Below are 25,786 nucleotides of genomic sequence, written 5' to 3'. Positions count from 1 at the left end.
GTCCTTTTTTTCTGATTGAACTCAGGGCCTTAAGCATGATAGGCAAGCACTCTATTGCTGAGCCTACATTTCTAACCCTTTTTATTTATTTTGAGACAAGGTCTGGTTAAGTTGCTCAGGCTGGCCTTGAACTTGAGATCCTCTTGTTTCAACCTTCTCCTGAGTAGCTGGAATTATAGGTATGGACCACTACAACCAGCAAGAGTTATCATCTTTAGTATAGTGAACCTTCTAACCCATGAACATGGTAAGTCTCCCCACTTATTTAATACTTTCAAGATTTCTTTTATTAGCATTGTGTAGTTTTAAGTGTGCCTATTTGGTACCTGTTTTGTTATATTCACACCTCATTTTTTCATGAATTATAAATGGCTTTACATTTTAAAATTCACTGTTAAGTTCATTGCTAATATATACAAATACAAATAATTTTCTGCATAGAGAATTGTGTCACTTGCAAATAAGAACAGTTTTCTTTCTTTCTTTCAAGTATGTATGACTTATTTTCCTGGCTGCCTACTTGACTTTCCGCACACCACCCTGGAAGGGGTTTTGGGGGCTCCTTGTGTACCTCATGAGGGTCAAAGCCTAGGCTCCTCACCCAGCCTTTGCTTGTGAAGGTGGGGGTGTGGCCACACTGTACAACAATGTGTTCACATGTACAACATTGTGACTTGTACTGGATTTTTTTTCTGTGCTGTTTGGCTGGATGGAGTGCTTATCATTCATCTAAAACTTTCTGTCTTGCCAGGCTGCCCCTTTGTTTGTCCTTTGGCTAGAGAGAGCAGTCTTTACTTGGAGCTTTTTCTTTTTTTGGCTTGTGCTTGTTGGCATTTAATGTTTTCTGCCTTCTTGACCTCCAAATCTTGGGAGTTTTTCGAAACAGAAAGAAAGCCTAGAGAACTCACTACCATGTCATTTCTCTGGTCCTGGGATACCTCATACATCTTTTTGGAAGGGGAATCTATGTCATATGTTTTATCTCTACTATTAGCATGTGAGTGCTCTCTCTTCTCTCCTCCTCCTCCTCCTCTTCCTCCTCCTCCCCCTCCCCTCCTCCTCCTCCTCCTTCTCCTCCTCCTCCTCCTCCTCTCCTCCTCCTCCCCCTCCCCTCCTCCTCCTCCTCCCCCTCTCCTCCTCCTCCTCCTCCTCCTATTCTTCTCCTTTTTCTTCTTCTTCTTCTTCTTCTTCTTCTTCTTCTTCTTCTTCTTCTTCTTCTTCTTCTTCTTCTTCTTCTTCTTCTTCTTCTTCTTCTTCTTCTTCTTCTTCTTCCCCTTCCCCTCCCCTTCCCCTTCCCCTCCCCTTTCCCTTCCCCTTCCCCTTCTCCCTCTCCCTCTCCCTCTCCCTCTCCCTCTCCCTCTCCCTCTCCCTCTCCGTCTCCGTCTCAGTCTCCCTCTCCCCCCCCCTCTCTCTATTGTTCTTGGGGACTTTTCCTAACACCCAGTGAAGGAGGAGTGGTAGCTCTTCATGGCCATGGGCTTCTTCCTGCTTCTGCTCACTGGCTGTAGAAAAGGGTGAAATAAACCATTTACTGTCATGTTCTGAGGGTTAAACCCAATGCCACCCAGGAAGAATTAAAAAAGGCTTATAAGAAACAGATGGAAGTCCCACCTGACATGAATCAAAATGAAGGAGAAAAGCTTAAGCAGATTTATCAAGCTTACAAAGTTCTCTTCATTGCCAAGAAAAGTGTGTTATATGTCAAAGGAGGAGGATGGGAATCAAGGAGGCTGGAGCAGGTGGTGGCCCTGGCTCCTCCATGAACATCTTGGATATGTTTTTTTTTGGGGGGGGGAAGAAGGATTCAGAGAGAAAGAAGTAAAATGTTGTGAATCAGCTCTCAATATGTTAGAAGATTTATGTAATGATGCAATATGAAAACCAGTTTGGCAAAGAAAGATGCGATTTGTGACAAAAGGGAAGGCCAAGGTGGTAAGAGAGGAGCAGTGGAGTGCCGTCCCAACTGCCGAGGCACTGGAGAGCAGGCAAGAATTCATCAGATGGGACCTGGATCATTTCAGCAAATTCAGTCTGTGTGCGTGAAGTTCCAGGACCACAGGGAGCAGATCAGTCCTAAAGATAGATGTAAAACGGCAATGGAAGGATGATCGTTCAATAAAAAGGTTCTAGAAGTTCACATTGACAAAGGCATGCAAGGTGGCCAGAAGATAACGTTCTGTGGTTAAGGAGATCAAGTGCCAGGACCAGACCCATGAGATGCCATCACTGTGTTAGAGCAGAAGCACCATGCGGTTTTTACTTGATGAGGAGACCTCTTTATGTATATGGACATACAGCTGGTTGAAGCATCGTGTGGCTTCCAGCAGCAATGTTCCCTTGATAACCAAACCATAGTCATCACCTCTCATCCAGGTCAGTTTTTCAAGCATAGGGGTATAAAGCATGTGCTAAACACAGGTATGCCACTTTATCACGGCTGTGCAACCATCATCACAATCAATTTCAGAATACTTTCATTGCCCCAGAAAGAAACCATGTACCACCAGCCATCACTTTCCATTTCCCCCAAAGCTCCCAGCCGAGGTAACCACTGATCTACTTTCTGTTTCTATCAATTTTCCTCTTCTGGACATTGACTATAAATGCAGTCCTACAGTAGATGGTCTTGCGACTGGCTTCCTTCAGCTAGCATGCTATTTCCATACATGTTGCAGCATATAACACTTATTTTTCAGATATATTTTTTCTGGGTTTAGAGATCTGGGTTGGTAGTTTTCTAAACTTTAAAAATACTCCATTTTGTTTTGGTTTGCTTAGTCTATGACAGGAAATCTCCTTTCATTCTTATCTTTGTTCCTCTGTATGTAGTGTTTCTTTTTTTTTTCTAGAGACTTTTAAGATTTTTTCTTTATCTCTAATTTTTAACCATACGGTTATAATGTGCCTTGGTGTAGTTCTATTTATTTTGCCTGGATTTCATTGAGCTTCTTATTTGAGATTTTGCAAGTTTGTGATTATCATCAGATTTGAAAAAATTATTCTTTAAATACTTTTTATGGCCTGGGGCTAAAGCTCACCTATCTAGCATGTTCAAATTCTAGGTCAGTACTCAATAGGGCAAAAAACAAAATGAAATGAACAGAAGAAAAAATACAACTCTCTTTTTCTCTCTCTTTCTCTTTCTTCCCTCTCTATTCCTCTCTCCCTCCTTCCTCTTCTTCTCTCCCTTCACCTCTCTCTCTCTCCCCCTCTCCCTCTTCCTCTTCTCTCTCTTTTTCTCTTTTTACTTTTGGGATTACCTGATCCATTGTTAGACTGCTTACTATCATTCGCTAATGCTCTGCTTGATTTCTTTGAATGTTTTTCTTTCTGTACTTCATTCTGGGTGTTCTATTCCGGTATGTCTTCATCTTTACTCATAATTTTTACTGTAATGTCTGTTCTCATGTAAATTTCATCATTTCATCCAGTGTTATTTCCCCCTGATATTCCATTTTCTTCTCTCCACAAAGTCCAATATATTCTTTAAAAAAAACTACCATTTTTTTCTTCAGCACTACCATGTTTCCTTTAGATAGCTAAGAATATATTTTTATATCTATAAAATACCTTTTGAAATTCACTTTTATGTTAATTTAATCATCTCTACCATTTGGAGTTTTGTTTTTATCGATTAAAAATCCCCTTGGTTGGGTTCACTTGGTTGGGTAGAGCACTTTGCCTAGCATGCTGGAGGCCCTGGGTTCCATCTCCAGCCCTGGGAAAACATTTTTTCCCTCCTGGTTATGATTTGCTTTTTCTGGTGATATTTTATTGAGTGTTGGAAGTTAGAATTTTACTATCAGAATTATTCCATTCTGTAATTAAGTTACTTGTGATGTTGGGTGTCCTTGAAGATTGCTTTTAGGTTTTTTTCAGGGTGAGTCCAGAGGATCCTGTTGAGTGGGGCTAATTTAGCTCGCTTTTATGTAATACTCTCATCAGAACCTCACTCAATGCCCCACGTATTAAGTGGTCTCTCTACTCTGGAAGGTGTGAACGTGAACTACACCCAGCCCTGTGGAGTGTTAGGATTTGTTCAGCTTAGCGTTTTCTAGTGGATTTTGCCTTGCATTCATGGAGTTTCACTCCATACGTGAAGGGATAATTACTTAGCTAGGTACTTAAGGGCTCCCTTTTGAAGATCTCGGGAGCTGTGTGTGTGTGTGCATGCACACGTGAGTGTGTGTGTGTGTGCACACGCACGTGAGTGTGTGTGTAAAGTCTTCGTCTCCTGAATGGAGAGCTCTTTCTCTGTTGGTTTCTGTCTGGGTTCTCTCTTTTCTCCACCGTCCCAGAACTGTTTCCACGCGGCACAGGGACAGTGACAGGCTCACTTCATTTCCTCGCTTTCAGGGATCAGAGTCCTTTATTGCCTTTTGTCCAATGTCCAAAAGTTGTTTTATGTATTTTACCTGGTTTTCTAGTTGTTTGTGGCTGGAGAGAAGTCTGTATAGTAGTTAATCCTTTGTGAGTCAAAGCAGAATCTTCTGTCAATTTTTTTCTTATTTTATTTCCAATAACTTCTAAAAATTTCCATCTTTGATTTAGTTCTCTTTCTAAAATGTCTGATCCTTTTTTCTTTAAAAATAACTTTTTCCCTCACTTTTGATCCTTTTTGTTTTGTTTTTCTCCCAATCATTTCAAACATATTTACTTGTATTACATGGATATTTCCATAATAATACTGTGGAAAAGTAAAAAATCTTTTTTTTTAAAGTAAAAAATCTTAATCATAAAAAACAAGTCATCTAGCCGGGTGTGGTGGCACATGCTTGTAATCACCGCACTTGGGAGGCGGAGACAGGAGGATCAAGCAGGTGTGAAGCCAGCCTTGCTGGCTTAAGAGATCCTGTTTCCAAATAAAATATAAAATAGGTCTGGAAGTATAGCCTGGAGGTAGAAGGGTTTTATCCCCTGAACCACTAAACAAACAAACAAAAAACAAGTCATTTAAATTGGGCTTGGTGGTGCACCCTTCTAATCCCAGTACTTGGGAGGCCGAAATGCAGGTTTGCGGCCAGCCTCAGCAATTTAGCGAGGCCCTCTGCAAATTAGTAAGACCCTGTTCAAAATAAAGAATGAAAAGTAAGGCTGGGAGTGTAGCTCAGAGGTAGAATGCCCCTGTGTTCAATCCCCACTACTGAAAAACAAAAACAAAAAAATGCAAATCATCTAATATTAAAGTGGGTAAATGGTCTGAATAGATACTTCTCACAAGAAGAAATTCAAAATGGCCAGTAAGTATAAGGAAAAAGTCTCCAATAACATTAGCTCTCAGGGAAATGCAAAGCAAAACTGTAAGGAGATACCATGTCCCTCCAGTTAGAAGGGCTCACACACGTAGATGCAGGTGGGTGTGTGCGTGGGGAGGATGAAGACTGGAGCCCTAACTCAGTGTAGCACCTGCATCAAGCCCTGCCCAATGGTGCAGCGACTTGAAGCGTTGGGAGGGCAGATTCTTTGCATTTTGCTTCTGCGTTCTCTCATTCATGGTGTGTTGTTTCCTTGTGTGGATGTTATTTCAAATTGTTATCCAGATATGGTAGTACTTTTTTTGTGTGTGGTACTGAAGACCCTCAGTCCTATTTTTTTTATTCTTTATTTTGAGACAGGATCCCTCTAAGTTGTGAAGGGCCTCACTAAGTAGCTGAGACTGTCTTCGAACCTGTGATCCTCCTGTCTGAGCCTCCCCAGGACTGGGATTACAAGCGTGCGCCACCACGCCTGGCATGGTAGGGCTTTTGGGTGGACTTCCATGTGGCCTGGCTGGAGGAAATTTTCCCTCAAGAATGATTTTCTGTCACTTTCTTCCAGGTGCCTTAAGGGTCATATTGGCCAAGGACTAGTTATTATGCCAATTTCCTGACATTGCAGGGAGTAGAATTCAAAACTTTGAATGCATGTAAGAATAGGTTTGGGTTACTTAATCTCAGAGGAGGCATTTCCTCCTCTACTAGAATCACAGGAGCGAGGGAGAGGAAGGGGGAGGTGAAAAAGGAGAGAGCTGGCTTTACACAGAAGTCTCCGTTCCAACTTCCCATGTGGGCCAAAGCTTGTGTCTTATTCCCACACTGTCATTAAAAGCCCATCCCCAGGCACCAAGAGCAGGGCAGCTGGAAGCGTTGGTGCCCTCTATGCATTCAGTTTAACGTTTCCTCTTGCTTTTTCTTTCTTTTCAGCTCAGCTGTGCTCTAGAAAGGTGTTTGTAAAGATGTCTCTGGCACCTCTCTCTGGCGCAGGGCATCCCAGCTCCTCTTCTCACTTTTGTCTACATCTCTTCTTCTCTTTCTGGATCCCCCACCCCAGGTCCCTTCTCTCTAAATCCTTGTTTTTACTTCAGGACTCATTTCTTCAGAATACTCCAATAAATTAAATATCCCTGTTATTCCCCCTCCTGGAAAAATTATTTTCTTTCATAGCATTTTTCAATTGCGTATATGCCTTATTTAACTTGTTTTCCATATTAGACTATAGACTTCTTATAGACAAAGACCAGGGGTGGATTGTTTTCTCTCTCTATCCAAAGCTCAGTCTAGTGCTTAGAATATCATAAGCCCTCAATAAATATTTGTTGAATGAATAGCCATGCTGTTTAGAAATACCACATCATTAAAGTTGTATGTGTGATATTATGTTAGTCAAAGTAATTTCTGGTGTCAGTCAGAATTGTTTTCCTAAAGCTTCAGAAAAATAGATGAGGGAAGGTCTCCTGCGGCCTGCTTTAGGGCTCTGTCCTAGTCTCTGTTCTGGTTAACTTTTTAACCCAGGCTTGGTGTCCCATCCACAGCCCATTTGTGCCAGGGCAGTGGTGTAGGTTGCTGACAGGCCAAAGAGAGTACCTGGAGACAGCATGGGAGACATCAGATTTATTGGGGAAAGCTTATAAGAGCTCCAAGAAGAGGTCAGTGGCGACAGGCTGACAGCACCTCGGTCCCTCACAGTGCTTGCCCAGCCAGCACCTCCTCTCCCTCAGGGTGTTTTGTCCAGAGCCCAGAGGGCCGGAGGAGTGACGTGTATCCTTCCCGCAGTGCCCAGTGCCCCACCGTCCCCACCCAGAGAGAGCTTCGTGTGTCAGGCTGAGAGGCAGCGACATCGTCACCCTCAGCTCAGTCTGCTTGTGTGACCCGCATCCCAAGAAGCACCTGTCCTGGCACACGTGCACAGAAGTGGCGTCTACAGATGACACTAGCTCACCCTCGTTCCCAGTGTGCGTGAGGGAAAGCTGGCGGCCTTCAAGAGGATGTATATCAGCATTTTCCGGCCTGGGATTGCTCTCACTGTTTCCTTGACTTGGCGAGGTTTTTGAAAACAGAGAGGGGGCATTCGGGGACATGGCGCTTTACCGTCCCCTTATTTCTTTAGGGATGATACAGCTGGGTAATGCTATTTATGGACTGAGTTAGAGAATTATACAAGTTTGTATCAATCAAGGCTTTTGGTTGAAAGTGATAGAACTGAACTCTGATTAATTTAATAGAAAAGAATTTTAATTAGAAAGGTGTTATATAACTTGTAAAATTGATGGAAAGACTGAGAACTGGGCTTGACAGGGTGTAAGGAAGAAAACGCCCAGCTGTTATGGTTCAAATGTTTGAGACTTGACACTAGTGTGGTCAGTAAAAGGTTAATTAGGACTTTTTTTTTTAAGTGGTGAGGGTACAGCCCTTGTGAAGGGGATTTTCAACTTTATAAAAGGGCTGGGGGGAGCAGTCAGGCCCCTCCTTTTGTCCTTCTATCCACTTCACCATGTGAAGACATAGTCCTCTCAGGAGGATAAATCGGCAAGGTGTCATCTTAGCAGCAGAGACCAGGCCCTCACTAGGCACTGAAGCTGCCAGCACCTTGACCTTGGACTTCCCAACCTCTGGAAATGTGTGTAATCAATTTCTGTTCTTTATAACCTCCCAGTCTCGGGTATTTTGTTATAGCAGCACAGATGTTCTAAGACACAGCCAAGATACCACCAGCAGGAAAGTGATTTGGTTAGGACTCCTGAGCTGGCGATGCTGGATTCTGTAGTCCCCAGACACTCAACGTCATGCACCGGGCTTCTCTCCCTGCCCTGCATCTTTGCAGCTCTTCCTGGAGAGTCCTGGGTAGGAACATACAATTGGCTCATGCAAGTCATGGCCAAGGCCTGGTTGCAAGGAAGACGTACTGTCTTGCCACTTTGATTTCTATCATGGGAGATGGAGCCTGCTTCAATCTGTCTTAGGACAGGAAGGCACTCAGATGTCTGTTCAGAGATAGCTGCTGATCCAGAGAAGATTCTGTCCTCAAGTAGGCTGAGTCTCTGATTGACAGCCCCCTGCCTGTCCCCACCCCAGGCCCCATGAATGCCTCTCAGGCAATATTTTGGAATGTTCTTCTAAACTGGCCATGGTTAGGACAGTTCTCCCCTGTCTTCTCCTTCTTCATAGTCTGCAGTGGACTTTACTCTTTTCAATAGGACCACACTAGCTCCATCTGAATACCTGAGTTCAGTTCAATTCAATTCTATAAACTTTAATGAGCTTGTTTTCCTGGTTCAGAAAGTGGCTGCTGTTTATAGGAACCAATTCTGGGTACTGGGGACACCTAGTCCCAGCCCTCAGGGAACTCCCGGTCTAGCAAGCAAGACCTAGAAATCTAGGATGTCAGACTCCGCGGTGGGGTTTCCTGCCTCCTTTCAAAGACTTTCCCATGCCAAAAAACCCCAGCCACTTTCACTTTTTGAGGTCCTTGGCCTAGCAAATAGTAATGAATAGTATAAACAGAGTTGAGAAAATGTTGGTATGCTTTAAATATGTGAATAATAGATGCTTTAAAAAAAATTCACTCTGAAACACCATTGTATTATTTAGTCCAAAGTCTCACGGGTGACGTGGCCGGGTCGGGAGAGTTCTCGGTCTTGGTCTGTCCACTCTTGTCTCTACTGTCCGTGTGTCTGCTTCTGCAATGCTCTGCTGTCATCTTCTCTGTCCTGGAGGCCAGCCTGTCTAGTTATGCTCGGTTCTTGATCCCCAAGATCAAAACGTGGTCTTTGCACCTATGATCCTGACTGGCGCCTGGGCCGCTCTGCTTGGGGAGCTGTGTAGACTCTGTGCTGGGCTTGGCTTCCTGGGTCTGCCTGCCCTCGTCCCCTGTCCTGGGAATTCGCCCTCCCTCCCCGTGAGAGGTACCCTTTCTGGTTTTAGGGATTCCTTAGGGTCTTTGCTGAGTGAAATTGAGGCTCCCTGAGCTCACTGAATGGCCTAGATAACTGTTTTCCCCAAAGTTGGGCTCTTTGGGACACTCTGTTCTGCTGCTTCCGTGTCTCGTGGTGGGTGGTGGGACACAGCATATGGCTTTTTTTTTCAGTACTGGAGATGGAACCCAGGGGCATTCTCCCTCTGAGCTACACCCCAGCCCTATGTTTTACTCTTTATTTTGAAACAGGGTCTCACTGAGTTGCAGAGGGTCCTACTCACTATGTAGCTGAGGCTGGCCACGAACCACGATCCTCCTGTCTCAGCCTCCCGAATGCTGGGATTACAAGTATGCGCCACCACGCCTGGATCCATACGGCCCTTTTGCACTCAACAAAGACCTCAAACACCCAGACCTAGGGATCAGCATCCTCTCCACCAGGAAAGGCCATTCAGTTGTTTTAAGCTCCTTAGATTGATCAGATGAGGAATAAATCTGATTTATCAAGGCTAGGAGTGATTAATACTTGTGATGACAGAATCCGGATTTAAGAGGATGGTTCTTGTCAGTTAGCTCAATGAGCCAAACTGGACGCGATGACATTTAATGGGTGCAGATGTCAGATCTGTCACTTTTACTGCCCAGATTCCCAGTTGCACAAGCTCACGCTTTGTAACAGCTTAGTGGCAGACCACTTGTAAAAGGCTCAGGGATTTGAGTTGAAAAGCTCTCTAATTATACTAGTAAAGGAGCACAACTCTGATTACAAAACATCTCCACATGGCGCAGAAGCCAAGGAATGATGCTATTTTGGAATTTTCACTGAAGTATAAACAAAATGAGGATATATGGTGTGATGAGATAAGTATGTCTAAACACTGAATTCCTATAGGCAAATGATGATGATGATTATTATGATGATTATTATTATTTGGGTGAGGAAGTACACATTACCAAGATAAATTCATGATGAAGAATTTGAATAGACAAATTGTTGCTGAAGACAGTCAAACTGTTTTTGAAGGATAACATATAAAAAAGGCCCCGAGGCCGGGTGTGATGGCGCACGCTTGTAATCCCAGCATTCTGGAGGCTGAGACCAGAGATCGTGGTTCTCGGACAGCCTCCGCTACTTAGTGAGGCCCTCTATACCTTAGCGAGACCCTGTTTCAAAATAAAGAATACAAAATAGGGCAGGGGGTGTAGCTCGGAGGTCAAATGCCCCTGGGTTCCATCCCCAGACTCACACACACACACACACACACACACACACACACACACACACACAAAGGCCTTGAGTCTAGTTGGCTTTACAGAGAAATTGGTTAAAAACATCCAACAACCTGAGTATGAAAACAATTGCAGGCTCAAGGACAGGATTCCAGGTTGAAAATCAAGTTCCATGAAAACCTGGGGGCTTTGCTGCATTATCTTGTGACGTCTAATGTTGCAGTCGGATGCCCTTCTTATTGTTGAGATTGTGTGTGGAACTCTGTGCTCTGTCTCTGGAAACTCAGAGGGGCAGCTCTTTGTCTCTGGTGTTCTGAAACTCTTCACTAGCGTGCGCCTAAATCCATTTACTGAGCTGGACACTGAGTGGTCCTGTCAGTCTAGAAAGTATTACATTTTTATTTTGGTTACTTATACTCCTGGTATTTTCTATTTCTAGAACTCCTGTTAGTTGGACATCCTGGACTGGACCTCTTAGCACTTTTATATTCTTTTCTAATGTCTCTATATTTGTTTTATTTCTATTTTTTTTTGTGGTACTGGGGATTAAACCCAGAGGTGTTCTATGCTTGAGTTTCAACCCCAGACCTATTTTAATTTTTTGTTGTTGAAACAGGGTCTCACTAGGTTACTGAGAGTCTCGCTAAGTGGCTGAGGCTATCCTTCAACTTAACATCCTCCTGCCTCAGCCTCCTAAGTACTGGGGTTACAAGTGTGCACCACCACTCCCGGCTCTTTGTCTTTTACTCTGGTTTCTAGTGAGTTGCTTAACTAGCTTTCAATTTGTCTACTGAAGTCTTCAATTCTGCTCTTATGCTTTTAATATCTAGTAACTTGGTTTGTTGTTTCTTTCTTAGAGCCTGACCTTCTTATTTCATGGATAAATATTACTTATTATAAGTATTAATCATCACACGAGGTTTGGTGGAGCATGCTTGTAATCCTAGTACTTGGGAGGCTGAGATAGGAGGATTGCAGGTTCACGGCCAGCCTCAGCTACTTAGTGAGGCGTTTTGCAACTTAATGAGACCCTGTTTAAAAAATAAAGAATAAAAAATAGGACTGGGGGTATACCTTAGAGGTAGAATGCTCCTGGGTTCAATCCCCAGTATCACTAAAAATTAATCATCACAAATATTATTATATAAATAATATGATCCTATGATATCTAATATTATAAATATTAATTGTTTTAAATATTAATTATCCCTGAAATATTGTTTCATGGACAAAGCAGTGAGAGTTTTATAAAAATGTTTTATTCTTTATGCAAAACCTCTCTCCTCTGGGAAGCTTTATTCTGTTTATTTCAGACACTTTGACATAGGTTGTGCTTCTCAAGAAATTCTCAGCAGCGTTCTCATATTTAAGAAAGTCACTAGGGCTGGAAGTGTAGTTCCAGCATGCACAAGGCCTTGGGTTCCATCTCTAGCACCTCCCAGAAAGGGCCACTAAAATCTGTTTGACTAAGAGGGAGCCCTAATTATAATCTATAGACTTGGGTGATGATAATGTGTTAATATAGGCAGGCTCATCAATTATAACAAATGTACCCTGCTGATGGGGAACGTTGATAATAGAGAGCCTGTCCTGTGTACAGGCAAGGGTTATAAGGGACATTTTTATATCTTTTATTGATTTTTGTATCTTTTTCTTGATATATCTTTTTCTTGATAAAACATATTGGAGGTTCTAACCAGTTCAGTAAGGCAAATAAAAACTGAGCTAATACTTACCTGGCAGGGGAGATACCATGATCACGAAGGTGGTTTTCCCAGGGCGAGGCTTATCCATTGCACTCTGGATGTGCTGACCCCTGTGATTTCCCCAAATGTGGGAAACTCGACTGCATAATTTGTGGTAGTGGGGGACTGCGTTCGTACTCTCTCCCGCCCCCCCAAAAAAACCTAAGATAATGAAAAAACTAAAAAGCTGTTCGGATATTCTGTAGGAATGGCTCCTGACTGTGACCTTCATTTTATGGCCTCTAGTTGTTTATTTCCTTGGGGAACTCCCAGATCCCATAGGTCTGTCAGATTTCACAGAAATTACCCTTCCAAACACATGCCTTATACACCACACACACACACACACACACACACACACACACACACTCACACACTCACACACACTCACACACACACACACACACACACACTCACACACTCGATGCCTGGCTTCCAGGATACTCAAGAAAAGTAAAATTAATAAAAGGAGAATGTATTCTATCAGATATTTATTAAGATGTGTTGCAAAGCTACCCTAATGAAAAGGCTGGTAGTATTATATAAAATGACAGATCAGTGAAACAGAATTATAGGCAGTCTAGAAATAGGTATAAAAATGTAGCACATGACCCGGGCATGGTGGCATATTCCTGTAATCTCAGTACTTGGGAGGCTGAGACAGGAGGATAGAAAATTCAAGGACAGCCTCAGCAATGTAGTGAGACCTTGAGCAACCTAGAAAGATCCTGTTTCCAAATAAAAAATAAACTAGGGCTGGGGATGTAGTTCAGAGGTAGAATGCTCCTGGGTTCAATCCCTAGCACAAGGAAAGAAGGAATGAAGGAAGGGAAGGAGGGAGGGAGGGAGGAAGGAGGAAGGAAGGAAGGAAGGAAGAGTAGTATATAAGCAGGGCGTGGTGGCACATACCTATAATCCCAGGACTTTGAAAACTGAGACAGGAGGATCCCAGGTTTGAGGCCAGCCTCAGCAGTGTAGTGAGATTTCTCAGCAGCTTAGTGAGACCTTGTTTCCAAACAAAAAATAAGAAGGGCTGGGGGTGTAGCTCTGAGGTAGAATGCCCCTGGGTTCAACCCCTAGTAACACACACACACACACACACACACACACACACACACACGTGCGCACACACGCACATGCATGCACACACACGCACACACACGCACTCGTGGTATATGGTAATATTGATTTCACAAATGAGTGTGGAAAGGATGGCCAATAAGTTCTGCTGGAACCATGGGTTATTTGAGGGGTAAAGTTAGTACTTCACTAAAATTAATGTAAGGTAGAGTGCTAAGGCATACAGACTATTGAAAAGGAAAACCTTGATAAATTCAACTAACATAGAAATGCAGACAAAATGACACACAGAGAAAAAACTTTTTTTTTTTTTGGGTGGTACTGGGGTTCCTGGGAGCCCTTCTACTTCCAGGCTACACTCCCAGACCCATTTCTATATTTTTATTTTTTTTGGAAAAAGGGTCTCTTAAGACAGCGCGGCTGGCTTCGAACCAGTGTGATCCTCCTGTCTCTGCCTCCCAAGCGCGGAACCAGTGTGATCCTCCTGTCTCTGCCTCCCAAGCGCGGGGATTACAAGCGTGCACCACCACGCCCGACCTTTTCCTTTCTTTCTTCCTGTGGTACTGGGGATTGAACCCAGAGGCATTCTATCTTTGAGCTATACCCCAGCCTGACTTTATTTCTTATTTGGAAATAGGGTCTTGCTAGATTGATGTAAGTTTTACTACTTGCTGAAGCTGTCCTTGAACCTTTGATCCTTGAGACTCAGACCTTTTTCATAAGGACATTAATCTCATTCACAATGGTCCTCCCTCAAGATCTCATCTCTCAAAGGCCCCGCCTCCTAGTCCATGCTGTGGGAATGAGGACTTCCAGATATGAAGGGGGGGCACATTCAGACCAGAGTACTCTCTCTCTGTAAAGAGCTTAAACAAATGAATCAGAAAACACTAACCTGCTAGAAAAATGGGGGGGAAAATCACAGAAGAAACACAAGTGCTGAAAAGTATGTGTTAAAATGTCTGCCCTCTAGTCGGGTGTGTAGGCTTATAATCCCAGCATTCAGGAGGCTGAGACCAGAGGATCATGGTTCACGGACAGCCTCAGCTACTCAGTGAGGCCCTCTACAACTCAATGAGACCCTGTTTCAAAATAAAGAATAAAAAGTAGGGCTAGTGGTGTAGCTCGGAGGTAGAATGCTCCTGGGTTCCATCACTAAGTAGCCTAGGCTGTCTTCAAACCTGTGCTATTCTCCTGTCTCAGCCTTCCAAGTACTGGGATTACAAGTGTGCACCACCACACCTGGCTTATTATTTTATTTATATTTATTTATTTATTTATTTATTTATTTGGTGGAACTGTGGGCTATACTCCCAGACCTATTTTTATATATTTTTTTAATTTGGAAACAGGGTGACTTAAGCCAGTGAGGCTGGCTTCGAACCTGTGCGATCCTCCTGTCTTCGCCTCCCAAGTGCGGGGATTACAAGCGTGCACCACCACGCCTGGCTTATTTATTTATTTATTTATTTATTTATTTATTTTTGTGGGTCTGGGGATGGAACCCAGGGGCATTTGACCTCTGAGCTACACCCCTGCCCTATTTTTTTATTCTATATTTTGAAACCGGGTCTCACTGAGTTGCAAAGGGCATCACTAAGTAGCTGAGACTGCCTGTGAACCGCGATCCTCTGGTCTCAGCCTCCCAAATGCTGGAATTACAAGTGTGTGCCACCACGCCCGGCTTTTATCTTATTTTTGAAACGGGGTCTCACTAACTTGAAGAGGGCCTCACTAAGTTGCTGAGGCTGGTCACTAACCTGCAATCCTCCTTTTTCAGCCTCCCAAGTACTGAAATTTCAAACCTGAGCCACCATGCCTGGCTAGGCCCTGGGTTTAATTCCCAGTATCAGAGGGAAAAAGAAAATAATAGTGTTACTGTGAGTGCCTTGAAATAAGCATGTTCATACAATGCTGTTGAACATGTACATAATTTTTTTTTCTTCTGGAAAGCAACTAGGTAGCACATACCAGAAACTAGCCTGAGCAGGACCCACAGCACCAAGCCCCTCCCTCTTCAGAGCCGGAGGACCCCTCTGCCTGGATGCTCCCCGGGCTCCTCCCTCCTCACCCTCCAGTGCTGAGGGGCCTTCTACCACCTTCAGCCCGGGTCGGGTCCTCTTTCCTCAGCTCTAGTCATCAGCCAGGGCTGCGGGGAATCAAATGGGGTGGGGGCTGAGGCTCACATCCAGTGTAATTCTTCTGTCGTTTTTTTGAGTTCTCACCTCTGTTTTCTCTCTCTAGGAATCACTCTTCCATCCTCCCATGGAAGGGGAGAGGGTGCCCTCCTTGGGATGAGGTGGGCCAGGCCTCGCTGCACTCAGCCAGCTCTCCTGAGTTGGTGGCCCCCCCTCCATCCACTGGGGCGGGACTGGTGCCTTCACTTCTTGTAATTTTCTGGTGCTTTTCCTCATTTCTGAATCATCTTTAATGAATCACTTTCACCATCATGAAAAAAGCCCCTAAATTTCTTTTTATTTAAAATTTCATACCTTTTGACCCAGTAATTGCACTTCTTGGAATATCTTTCTTTTAAGAAAATAGGCTTTTGGAAGCCAGGCTTGGTGGTGCACACTTGTAATCCCCGCATTTGGGAGGCTGAGACGGGAGGATCGCGGTTCACGGACAGCCTCAGCTATGTAGTGAGGCCCTTTGCAGCTCAATGCGACCCTGTTTTAAAATAGAGTAAAAAATGGGGAAGGGAGTGTAGCTCGGAGGTAGAATGCCCCTGGATTCCATCCCCAGATCTGCAAAAATAAATAAATAAATAATAAAAAATAAAGCTGGAGGTGTAGCTCGGAGGTAGAATGCCCTGGGTTCCTTCCCCAGCACCAACAAAAAATAGTCATTTGGAAAAAAATTATGTACAGGCACCTATATCACAACACAATTTATTATAGAAGATTGATAGTTGTAAACATTCTAAATATCTAGAACTGGGCGTGGTGGCGCAAGCTTGTAATCCCAGCATTTGGGAGGCTGAGACAGGAGGATCCGGGTTCATGGATATAAAATTTTAGGCACAGATTTTTTTGGGGGGCATTACTGGGGATTGAACCCAGGGGCCTTCTACCCCTGAGCTGTACCCTCAGCCCTATTTTTTATTCTCTATTTTGAAACAGGGTTTCACTCAGTTGTGGAGGGCCTAAGTGGCTGAGGCTGGCTGAGAACCTGTAATCCTCCTGTCTCATCCTCCCAAGCACTGGGATTACAAGCATGCTCCACAACGCCTGGCTTAGGCACAGATTTTATGTAAACACTTGTGGAAGAAGGCTGCAAGGAACAACTTCTGAATATCTTATTCCTGGATGGTGGCCCTTGTTGCCTGCAGCGATCCTGCACTATTTACATTTAAGATCCCAAACAAGCCAGGTGGATGGTGCACACCTGGAATTGAAGTAGTTGGAAGGCTGAGACAAGAGGATCACAGGTTCCAGACCAGTCTCAATAGCATAGTAAGACTCTCAGCAACCTACCAAGACCCTGTTTCAAAACAAAAAATAAAATGGCCTGGAGGTGTATCTAGGAGGTTGAATGTACCTGGTTCAATCTGTAAATAAACACACATACAGAGAGAAAGATAATTCTTTAAAAATCCATATATGAAAAAGAGAAGAAATTTCAGAAGTTAACACAGTCCTCGGTTACATTGATAGAGGTAGAAGTTTGGAGATGAGGAAAGATAATCTGGTTTCTGATCACCTAGACTGTCCTGTCTGGTATGTGGGGGAGAGGGGCCCATGTTAAGAGGACAAGCTGCAGGTGTTTGGAAATGTCTGGCCCTCGGGGCTGGCTGGAGGCCAGGGAGCACAGGCTCCAGTGGCCTGTGCATGGGAAGGCTAGGACAGCTGCAACACCGGCTCTAGGGGTCTGAACCTAGGCTGGTGTGAGAAGCTTAAAGGTGGAGGAAGATGTCTGGGCAGTTCTTTGAGGAGGTCTCTCTTCCTGCTAGTGTCACTGGCCAGAACGAGGTTGGCAAGAAAAGGAAATGAAAGCCCCTGGCCAAGGAACTGGAGGCCAGTGGCAGAACCGTGGGATCAGCAACCCGGCAGCTGGCGAGCAGTGCGTTAGATGGGGGAGAAGTTTTGACGTCACTCAACGGGACAGCTCTGCTTTACGTGCAACCCAGGACATGCATGTGCTCCCATGGGCCACAGACAGGATGGCCCCAGGTCATGCAAAGTCCCTAGTGTGCTTCATGTCACCCAGGCCTATTTTCCTGCCCAGGATCGAGGATTCAAGCAACAAGCCGTGATCTTTTTAAAGAAATTTACTTGTGCTGGGTGTGGTGGCTCAGGCCTGTAATCCCAGTGCTTCATTGGTAATTATAAATGGTTTATAATTTCATAATTTGAAATCATTTGTTAATGATTAAACTAATTATGGCAGCTAAAACAGGAGGAGTGCAGCTTCACAGCCAGCCTCAGCAAATTACTTTTTTAGTACTTTTATTGGTGCACTATAGTCTCACATGATAATGTAGTTCCTGGTGGTGGCTTTCCCCGGCTCCCTCCTCCTTCCCCCCTTCCCCACACAGGGTATTGAGATTGACATTGGTGTTCTCACATATGTATACCATGTCCATGGAAGTGATTCCTTCACTGATCCTTCCTCGTGCCCCCTCCCCTAGACATCTTCCTGGTTCCACGAGAGCATCTCCTCCATTACCTGAAGTCTCTCTGGTATTGTGATTACTCCCTACCTTCAGAAGAGAAGACATTTGACCCTTCACTTTCTGTGCAATCATACTCAGCATGTTCTCCAGGTCCAACCATTTTTCTTTAAATGACATTATTTTGTTCTTGATTGCTGAGTAGAATTCCATGGTGTGTATATATCCCCTAATTTTGTAATCCATTCATCTGTTGAGGGACACCAAAGTTGGTTCCACAATTTTACCTTCAGCAATTTAACGAGATCCTCTGCAACCTAGTAAGATTTTGTTTCAAAATTAAAACAAAAACAAACAAAAACTCAAAAAAAGGGCTGGGGGTGTAGCTCAGAGGTAGAATGCTCCTGGGTTCAACCCTCAGTACCTCAAAAAAAAAAAAAAAGGAAAAAAAGGAAAAATGAACCTCAAATCTATTAGGATTCATGAAAAACGGCGCATTACTCATTGGCTGCAGATTGATAATTTGTGATGAGTTCCCCCAAGTAACACTCCTCAGAACTCGCTGCCATAGGAGACAGGCAGGGGAGTGTGAGCACTGAGGGAGGCAGGGGTCCAAGGGCAGATCTGTGATTGAGCCTGTTACCACCTGAGGTACTGGTTACCACCTGAGGTACTGGTTGGCAGGGTTAGCCAGGGAAGAGGCCAGGTGTGAGCCTGCTGTGTTCTGTGCTGGCCACTCCCCACGCAGGGGCCGGAATCCCACACCCACTGAATGTCCTCCTCGGCCTCCCTGAACTGAGCGTGGAGGCGAAGGGGACAGGGGTGCAGTATGAGTTGAATTGTGCACCCCCCCAAAGATACATCAAAATCCTGATTCCCAGTTTCTCATGTTGTAACTTTTCTTGGGAAGAGTCTTTCCAGGGGAAATTAAGTTAAACTGAATGCATTACAGTGGATCTAAATCCAATATGATCTGTGTCCTTATTTAGACGAGGAAATTCTAACACAAAGATATGTACAGAACAGTGACAGGATGGTGATTCTAGAAGCCAAGAAAAGCAAAAATAAACTACCAGGGTCCAGGAGAGAGGCATGGGACAGATTCCCCCTGACAGCCTGAGCCAGCCTTCAGATACCTGGACCTCGGCCATCTGGTCTCAGGACGGTGAGAGTGGGCTCCTCTGCACGTCAGCTCCAGCCAAGGAGGTCAGGGAGGAGGGCGCCCATAGCTGCTCTTCCCTGCAGGGGTCTTCCTACTGCCCTGCCCCTTCCAGAACCATGTCGTCCCATCCCGCTACACCACCCGCACCCTTAAGCCCCCACTCATTTGCCCTCGGGTTTGTGTGGCCACCATCTGGATCTCAGTCTAGTTTTGTCCAAGCTCCAGGTCCTGAGCCCCAGCCTGACCCCAGCCCCAAGGCCAAGCTCCGAGCAGGAGAGCCCCGAGGGGAGGGCTTCCTGCACAAGGTGCTTCCCAACCTGGCTGAAGAATGTGAGCTGCATCTTACTGCTTGACTACTACAGCCAGGAATGGCCACACGCCGTTGCTTATTATTGTCACTGGTTTAGGGAAACAGACTCAGAAGCAAAATGACCGACCACGTACAAATGGCTGACATGTTGGAGACAGCATTTAAATGCAGGGCTCTCTTCCTAATCTGCCTCTTGTAATGCAGTAAGGTTTTGCCTTTTCCAGGTGTGCTAGGGTTTAAAGGACCATGAGGTTTGGAAAAGTGGGGGAAGGACCTCTGGGCTGCCAAGGTCTGCTCTCCCCAGGGGAGTTTCGGGTGCATGGGGAGGAGCTATCGTGCACACCCTTGAGCTGCTCCTCTGACGCGCAGACCAGAAGGGGCCAAAGTAGAAAGGACAAGTGACGGAAACCTCCCTCCCCAGATGACGAGGGGTCCAGGATGAGGCAGGATGGTTTCAGGCTGCATCTGAATTAGACCGTGGAGGGTTGAGCTGGTGGCCTTTCAAAAGGTATAGAGCTCAGACCCAGGATCTCTGAGGTTGCTAAGTGGTTGAGCGCAGGAATTTGAGGGCTTAAGGTGCTGGCTGGAGTTGGGGCTGCAGAGACCAAAAGACAGGCCTGAAAAAAAAAAAAAAAAAAAAAAAGGAAGTCTGGGCAAAATAACTGTCTCTTTTACCCCCGCCCGAGGCACACCGTGACAGCATCAACACACACCTCACTGTGATCAAGTCCTGTTTATTTTAGAAGCATAAACAGCGGAACTAGGAAGGAGTGACGAAGACAAGGCGCCAGTCCCCTGGACAGGACCCGTCCCGCGCGGCTCTGCCCGTGACCAAGGTGACCCGCAGCCTCCAGCAGCTTTTTCCCATGAACAGAGGGGGTGAGGACACCCCGGGCAGAGGCAACTGTTCCGTAAGGGTAGAAGTAGAGTAAGTTGGCTTTGGGTTCCTCTGGATCAGGTGGCAAGGTCAGAGGGCCCACGGCAGCCTGTGCCGGGGCAGGGAAGCCACCATGCCCTAGGGTCACCAGGACATTCAAACACCACCTGCCGTGGCCCTCTGGCATCAAGCATCCTCTTTGCCAGCCCAATCATCCCACAAAGTCTTTGCAGAGGGGCTGTCCAAGGCAGCCAGGCTTCTCAGGACCCCTCTTTTGAGTGATATAAGCCCTACACATACTGCTTCTTGGAGGCAGAGCTGCTGGGGCGGCTGGGGGATTTCCTGCCACTCTGGGGGGGTGGGTCCAGGAAGAGGGGGGGCCTGGATGACGCCAGCCTCTCCTCAGTGGTCAGGTTGGCCCAGTTCTGCTCACTGGATGACAGCCCACTGTAGGTGGGACAAGGTGGGGACGAGGGCCCCTCGCCCATGGGGAGGTAGAAGAAGACCTGTTCAGGGTAAGGGTCCGAGGAAGCGCCCTGGGCTGGGGGGGCGTCCCGGCCCTGCCGCGCCTTTATCCCCCGGCTGAGACAGCGGCCCAGCAGGTGCACCAGCTCCAGCAGGTTGAGCACCAGGGAGATGAGTCCGACTACCAGCATGAAGATGATGAAGATGGTCTTCTCCGTGGGGCGTGAGACAAAGCAGTCCACGAGGTAGGGGCAGGGCGCACGCTGGCACACAAACACGGGCTGCATGGTCCAGCCATACAGGCGCCACTGGCCATAGAGGAAGCCTGCCTCCAGGACGCTCTTGCACAGCACGCTGGCCACGTAGGTGCCCATCAGCGCCCCCCGGATCCGCAGGCGACCATCTTCCGCCACAGAGATTTTGGCCATCTGCCGCTCTATGGCTGCTAGCGCCCGCTCCACCTGGGGGTCCTTGGCTGGCAGGGCCCGCAGCTCCCCCTCCTTCTGCCGCAGCCGCTCCTCCCGCCGGGACAGGTAAATGACGTGGCCCAGGTAGACCAGGGTGGGCGTGCTGACGAAGAGGAACTGCAGCACCCAGTAGCGGATGTGGGAGATGGGGAAGGCCTGGTCATAGCAGACGTTGGTGCAGCCCGGCTGGGCCGTGTTACACTCAAAATCCGACTGCTCGTCGCCCCACACGGACTCTCCGGCCAGGCCCAGGATGAGGATGCGGAAGATGAAGAGCACCGTCAGCCAGATCTTGCCCACCACGGTGGAGTGCTCCTGGACCTGGTCCAGCAGCTTCTCGAGGAAGCCCCAGTCACCCATGGCTCCCGGCCTCCCTCTGCAAGAAGACAGAATGCATCAGCGTGGCAGCGGAGCATCCTTCCCAGCTCGTCCTAGCAATAAGCCTGTGTGTGTGCAAATGCGTGCGTGCATGTGTGTGTGTGGGGTATGGCATGCCGATCTCCCTGTGATGAGACTCAGCACTTAAGAGTCAGGGCCCAAAGCAAAGCTCTGTGTGATGGCCGCAGGGTACAGGGCTGCCAGGGTTTGTGTCTAATTACACGTTTATGCTCACTTGTTCCCAGCCAGACTCCCAGGATGACCACAGCCCAAGGAGATCTGAGTTGAGGCTCCTTTGCTTATGGACACAGAGAACCTGAGGGTGGGCCATACCCCCCCCTCCTTTTTTGTGGTCCTGGGGATTGAACTCAGGGGTATTCTACTTTCTAGCTACACCCCACACAGGGTTTTTTTTTTTTTTTTGGTTTTGTTTTGTTTTTTAAGTTTTGAAAGAGGGTCTCGCCAAGTTGCTGAGACTGGTCTTGAACCTACGATCATTCTGTCTCAGCCTCTCAAGTATTGGAATTACAAGTGTGCACCACCATGCCCGGCTCCTTCTCCCTTTTTGCTCAAGGCTGGCTACTCCAGAATAGCAGGCTGAGTGGGTGGGGTGGTAGAGTGGCTGGGAGGGGCCTCCGGTTTTGGGGGGACTCAAAGCCTGGGCCCCTGCTCCCCATCGTGTCCCACGCAGGTGGCCTCTCCCTAATCTCTGCCTGCAGTGGAGGCAGGGAATGGGCGTAAGGAGGGTTTTAGAGGTTGAAAGCAGCGTCATCCATTAATTCCACCTGTCAACAATAAAGACCACCTGCAACTTAAGTAGGGCCGCTTGGTCCTGTCCTGTCTCTACCCCGTCCGTCTGTCTGTCCCCCACTTCCAAAGCCATTGCCACCAAATTCTAGACTCTTGAGAGGAATTGTCTAGGCAGTGTGGAAGCCCAGGCCACAAGGTTTCCAGAACATTTAGAGAGAAGGAACGTGCCGGGATAGGAGGGAGACGCCTCTTCTGGGGCAAAGCTTTTTAGAGCCAGGCTCTGGAGCCACACCTGGGTTCAGATCTTGCCTCTTTCTTACTAAGGGGGGACTTGGATGAATAAGTAACAACAGCTGGGTCCCGCAGTATCCCCTCCCATCGAGATTCAATGAAACAAAGTGCGCCGCGGTTAGCACAGAGCCTGGCCAAAGCAGCCTAGCTGAGCGCTGTCCCTGCAGCTCTGGCTGCAGCTGGTGCCCTAGCAAGCCTCAGCCCCCGTCAGCCCCGACGTGCCAGGACTGGGTCACACGCCCCCTCCCCAACTCACCGCCTGCCTGCCGGGCCGGCCCAGGTGGAGGTGCAGACGCCCGCGGGAGCCCTGAGGACCTCCGGGCAGGGCAGGGGCGTCTTAAATAGCGGAGGGGCGGGGTGGGGGCAGGAAACCGCGGGGAGGGCGGCGAGCGCTGGAGAGACGGGGCGGGGACTGGGAGGGGCCGCTCCCTGAACCCCAGGCTGGAGGGACCTTGTCCTTGGGGGGCCGCGGAGGGCTGAGCCTCCCCTTTCCCTTTCTCTGCGCGCTCCCCACCGTTTTCCAGACAGTAAACTTCTCCTGCTTCGGTTTATTTGGCCGTGGACGGGAGTTCTCATGGCCAGGATCTTTAGGGTAGATTTGAAAGGCTGACAGCGAGAACCTGTAGGTCCAGGCACCCGGCGGGCTGCGGGGCCGGGCGGGGACCGTCGCTAGGTGGCGGTAGTGTGCAGGACTTGGTCATCAAGGTTGATTAGGACCCACCCTTCCTAGAGGCCCTGGTGCAGCTGCGGTCTCCCCCAGCCCACACCTTCCAGATTTCTCAGCCATCGCTCGTTTCTCGGGCAGGTTACAGAATCAGAGGCTCCTAAGCAGCTCCCTAGGGCCCCCACCCTGGAGAGGGGGAACCTGCTGACCTTCAGCCTGGCTCCCTTCTCTTGCTGGAGTTAACTGCAGGTGGCCCCACCAGCTGACAGCTCAGGTGGGCATTTGTAAGAGGGGGCATGGTAGAGCCCCTAGCCACGGGCCTGCCTCTCACAGGCTGAGGCAGGAACTGAGCAGGTCAGCCTTGGGAGTAAAATTATAAACGTGGAAAGCTCTCCTTGGGGGTGGCAGGTGAGTCATGGGACTTCATTAGAAGCTTTTTTTTTCTGGAGGCAAGGCGGTGTCCAGGGCAGGGGTGGTGTGGGCAAGGGTCCCAGGGTAATTTTTTTTGGGGGGGTACTGGGGATTGAACCAAGGGGTGCTCTACCTCAGATCTACATCCTAGCCCTTTTTCTTTTCTTATTTTGAGACAAGGCCTCACTAAGTTGCCCAGGCTGGCCTCCAACTTGCCATCCTCCCGCCTCAGCCTCCTGAGACGCTGGGATTGCAGTGCCATCGCCCTGGGCAGAGGTCTTGAGATGACCCCTACCTCCTGAGTGCTGAGACTTGACTCATGGCGGAGCCAGAGGGAGGCTGCCGTGGACTCCGTGCCATTGAGCATATTGCTTAGACCCTGGTGCCTCGGTGCCCACCCAGAATGAGGACAGGATTAGCACCTGCTTTGCGGGGCAGATGGTGGATCCAGTCAGAGCACTTCCTGTTGCACATAAAGGTTTAAGTGAGTGGCTAAAAACATCGTGACAAACATAACAGTCCTGTGGGTGGGTCTGGGGGGAGTGCAGGGAGCTAAGGATGTGGAAGGGAGCGGGTGTGTGCTGAGGCCTGGCGCCGGTGGCGGCAAAGTCCCTGCTTCTCCACCCCGGGATTCAGTCCCTGGTCTCCCGGGCTGGGTGCCCCAGGAGTGGGCTTCCGGCCGTGGGTGGGCTCAGAGCCGAGCTCCAGGGCTGTGCCCTGGGGGATTGAGTGGAGCGGGCTTTAGCTTCCAGGCCTCCTTCAGGAGCAGGCTGAGCCTGGCCTGTTGGGATTCCAAAGCGGTCAACTGTGCCCTCTGAGATCTGACACTGAGGGCATGGGAACCGAGGTCCCCAGGGGCTGGCTGTCACCACGCCACCATGGCCTCTGCTCCAGTGTTCTCCAGGGCTGGGCCGGCTCTCCCGAAGTCTTTCCAACCCGATCCACTGGGAAGGAGGGAGGAGCAGCTGGTGGAGGGCTGAGGTTGACATGAAAGTCACCCTCCCCTGCTCGACCCCTTCCTCAGGGCTCTGGAGATCAGCCTTGAATTAACCTGCCCGCAGGGTGGTGGTGGCGTGGCGGCACATGCTTGTCATCCCAGGACTTGGGAGGCTGAGACAGAGGATTGAGGTTCACAGCCAGCCTCAGCAACCTCGTGAGGCCGTCTATGGAGGCCCTCGACAGTGTGAACCTGTTTCAAAATAAAAAATTAAAAAAATAGGGCTGGGGGTGTAACTCAGAGGTAGAATGTACCTGAGTTCAACCCTCAGTAACACACACACACACAGACAAATAAAAAACACACAAAACTCCCCTGCCCCTTAGCTGGAGGAAGAAGGAGCTGAGACCAGCCAAGACAATACTCTCCACAACCCAGCCATTCTGGGGGAAATGTCCCCAGAACCTCCCGCTTCCCTCCTTTCCTGCTGCCCTGACCCTGTTCAGGCTGCCGCGGCCTCCCAGCTGGTCTCCTGGCCTCTGCCTTCCCTCCCCTCCGCCTCTAGGTTCCCCCAGGGATCTGACCACCATGCTGCCCTGCTCACAAGCCTTCAGGGCACGGCTAAGCGCTCCAACGTCCACTCTGTTGCCAGCCATATTCAGGTTCTTGGGGCTCTGCGGGCTCCTGCCTTTTGTCCACACTGCCCGAGCACGTCACGCGGGTCCCACCAGCCCTCAGGTCTGCTCCGAGGAGATGTCACCTCTCCCAGAAGTCCCCATGCTGGCCTCTGCTGGGCGAGGGGGAGCTCTGCGCTCTCGGCGGCTCAGGCACTGCCAGTGGTACAGGGTTCGTTTCTAATTGTTAAAAAATAAAATTTACAATCTTATACATTTTAATTGCACTTCGTTGGTATTGAATATATCCACATTGTTATAACACAGCTCTCTAGAACCTTCTCATTTTGCCAGACTAACATTCTGTACTCCTTTTCCTTTCTCCTGTTACACTGTGAGCCCCTTGTGGGCAGGCAGTCAGGTCCTGTCTACATCCCAGCACCTAGAATATAGGCACATGCATATATGAATATGTAAACCCACATATGAATGAATGAATTTATTTTGTGGTACTAGGGATTGAACTCAGGGGCATTCTACCTCTGAGCCCCAGCCCTATTTTATTTTTTAAATTTTGAAACAGGTTTCACTAACTTGCTGAGGGTATTTCTAAGTTGCTGAA

General features: G+C 47.7%; 1 protein-coding gene across 1 annotated transcript; it reads right to left on the bottom strand.

Annotated features, from left to right (window-relative positions):
* Positions 1-20,477: 20,477 nt before the first annotated feature.
* GJA4 (gap junction protein alpha 4) lies at positions 20,478-21,479 on the bottom strand (the record flags this gene model as incomplete). Its single annotated transcript, XM_080693482.1, has 1 exon — positions 20,478-21,479. One exon carries the CDS (start codon positions 21,477-21,479, stop codon positions 20,478-20,480), a length of 1,002 nt encoding a protein of 333 aa, XP_080549608.1.
* Between the last annotated feature and the right edge of the window lie 4,307 nt (positions 21,480-25,786).

The sequence above is a fragment of the Muscardinus avellanarius genome (assembly GCF_963383645.1).
Source record: "Muscardinus avellanarius genome assembly, chromosome: 3".
NCBI classification, from domain to species: Eukaryota; Metazoa; Chordata; class Mammalia; order Rodentia; family Gliridae; genus Muscardinus; species Muscardinus avellanarius.
Note: the sequence above shows the minus strand (reverse complement) of the source record. Positions and strands in the feature narration are given on the sequence as shown.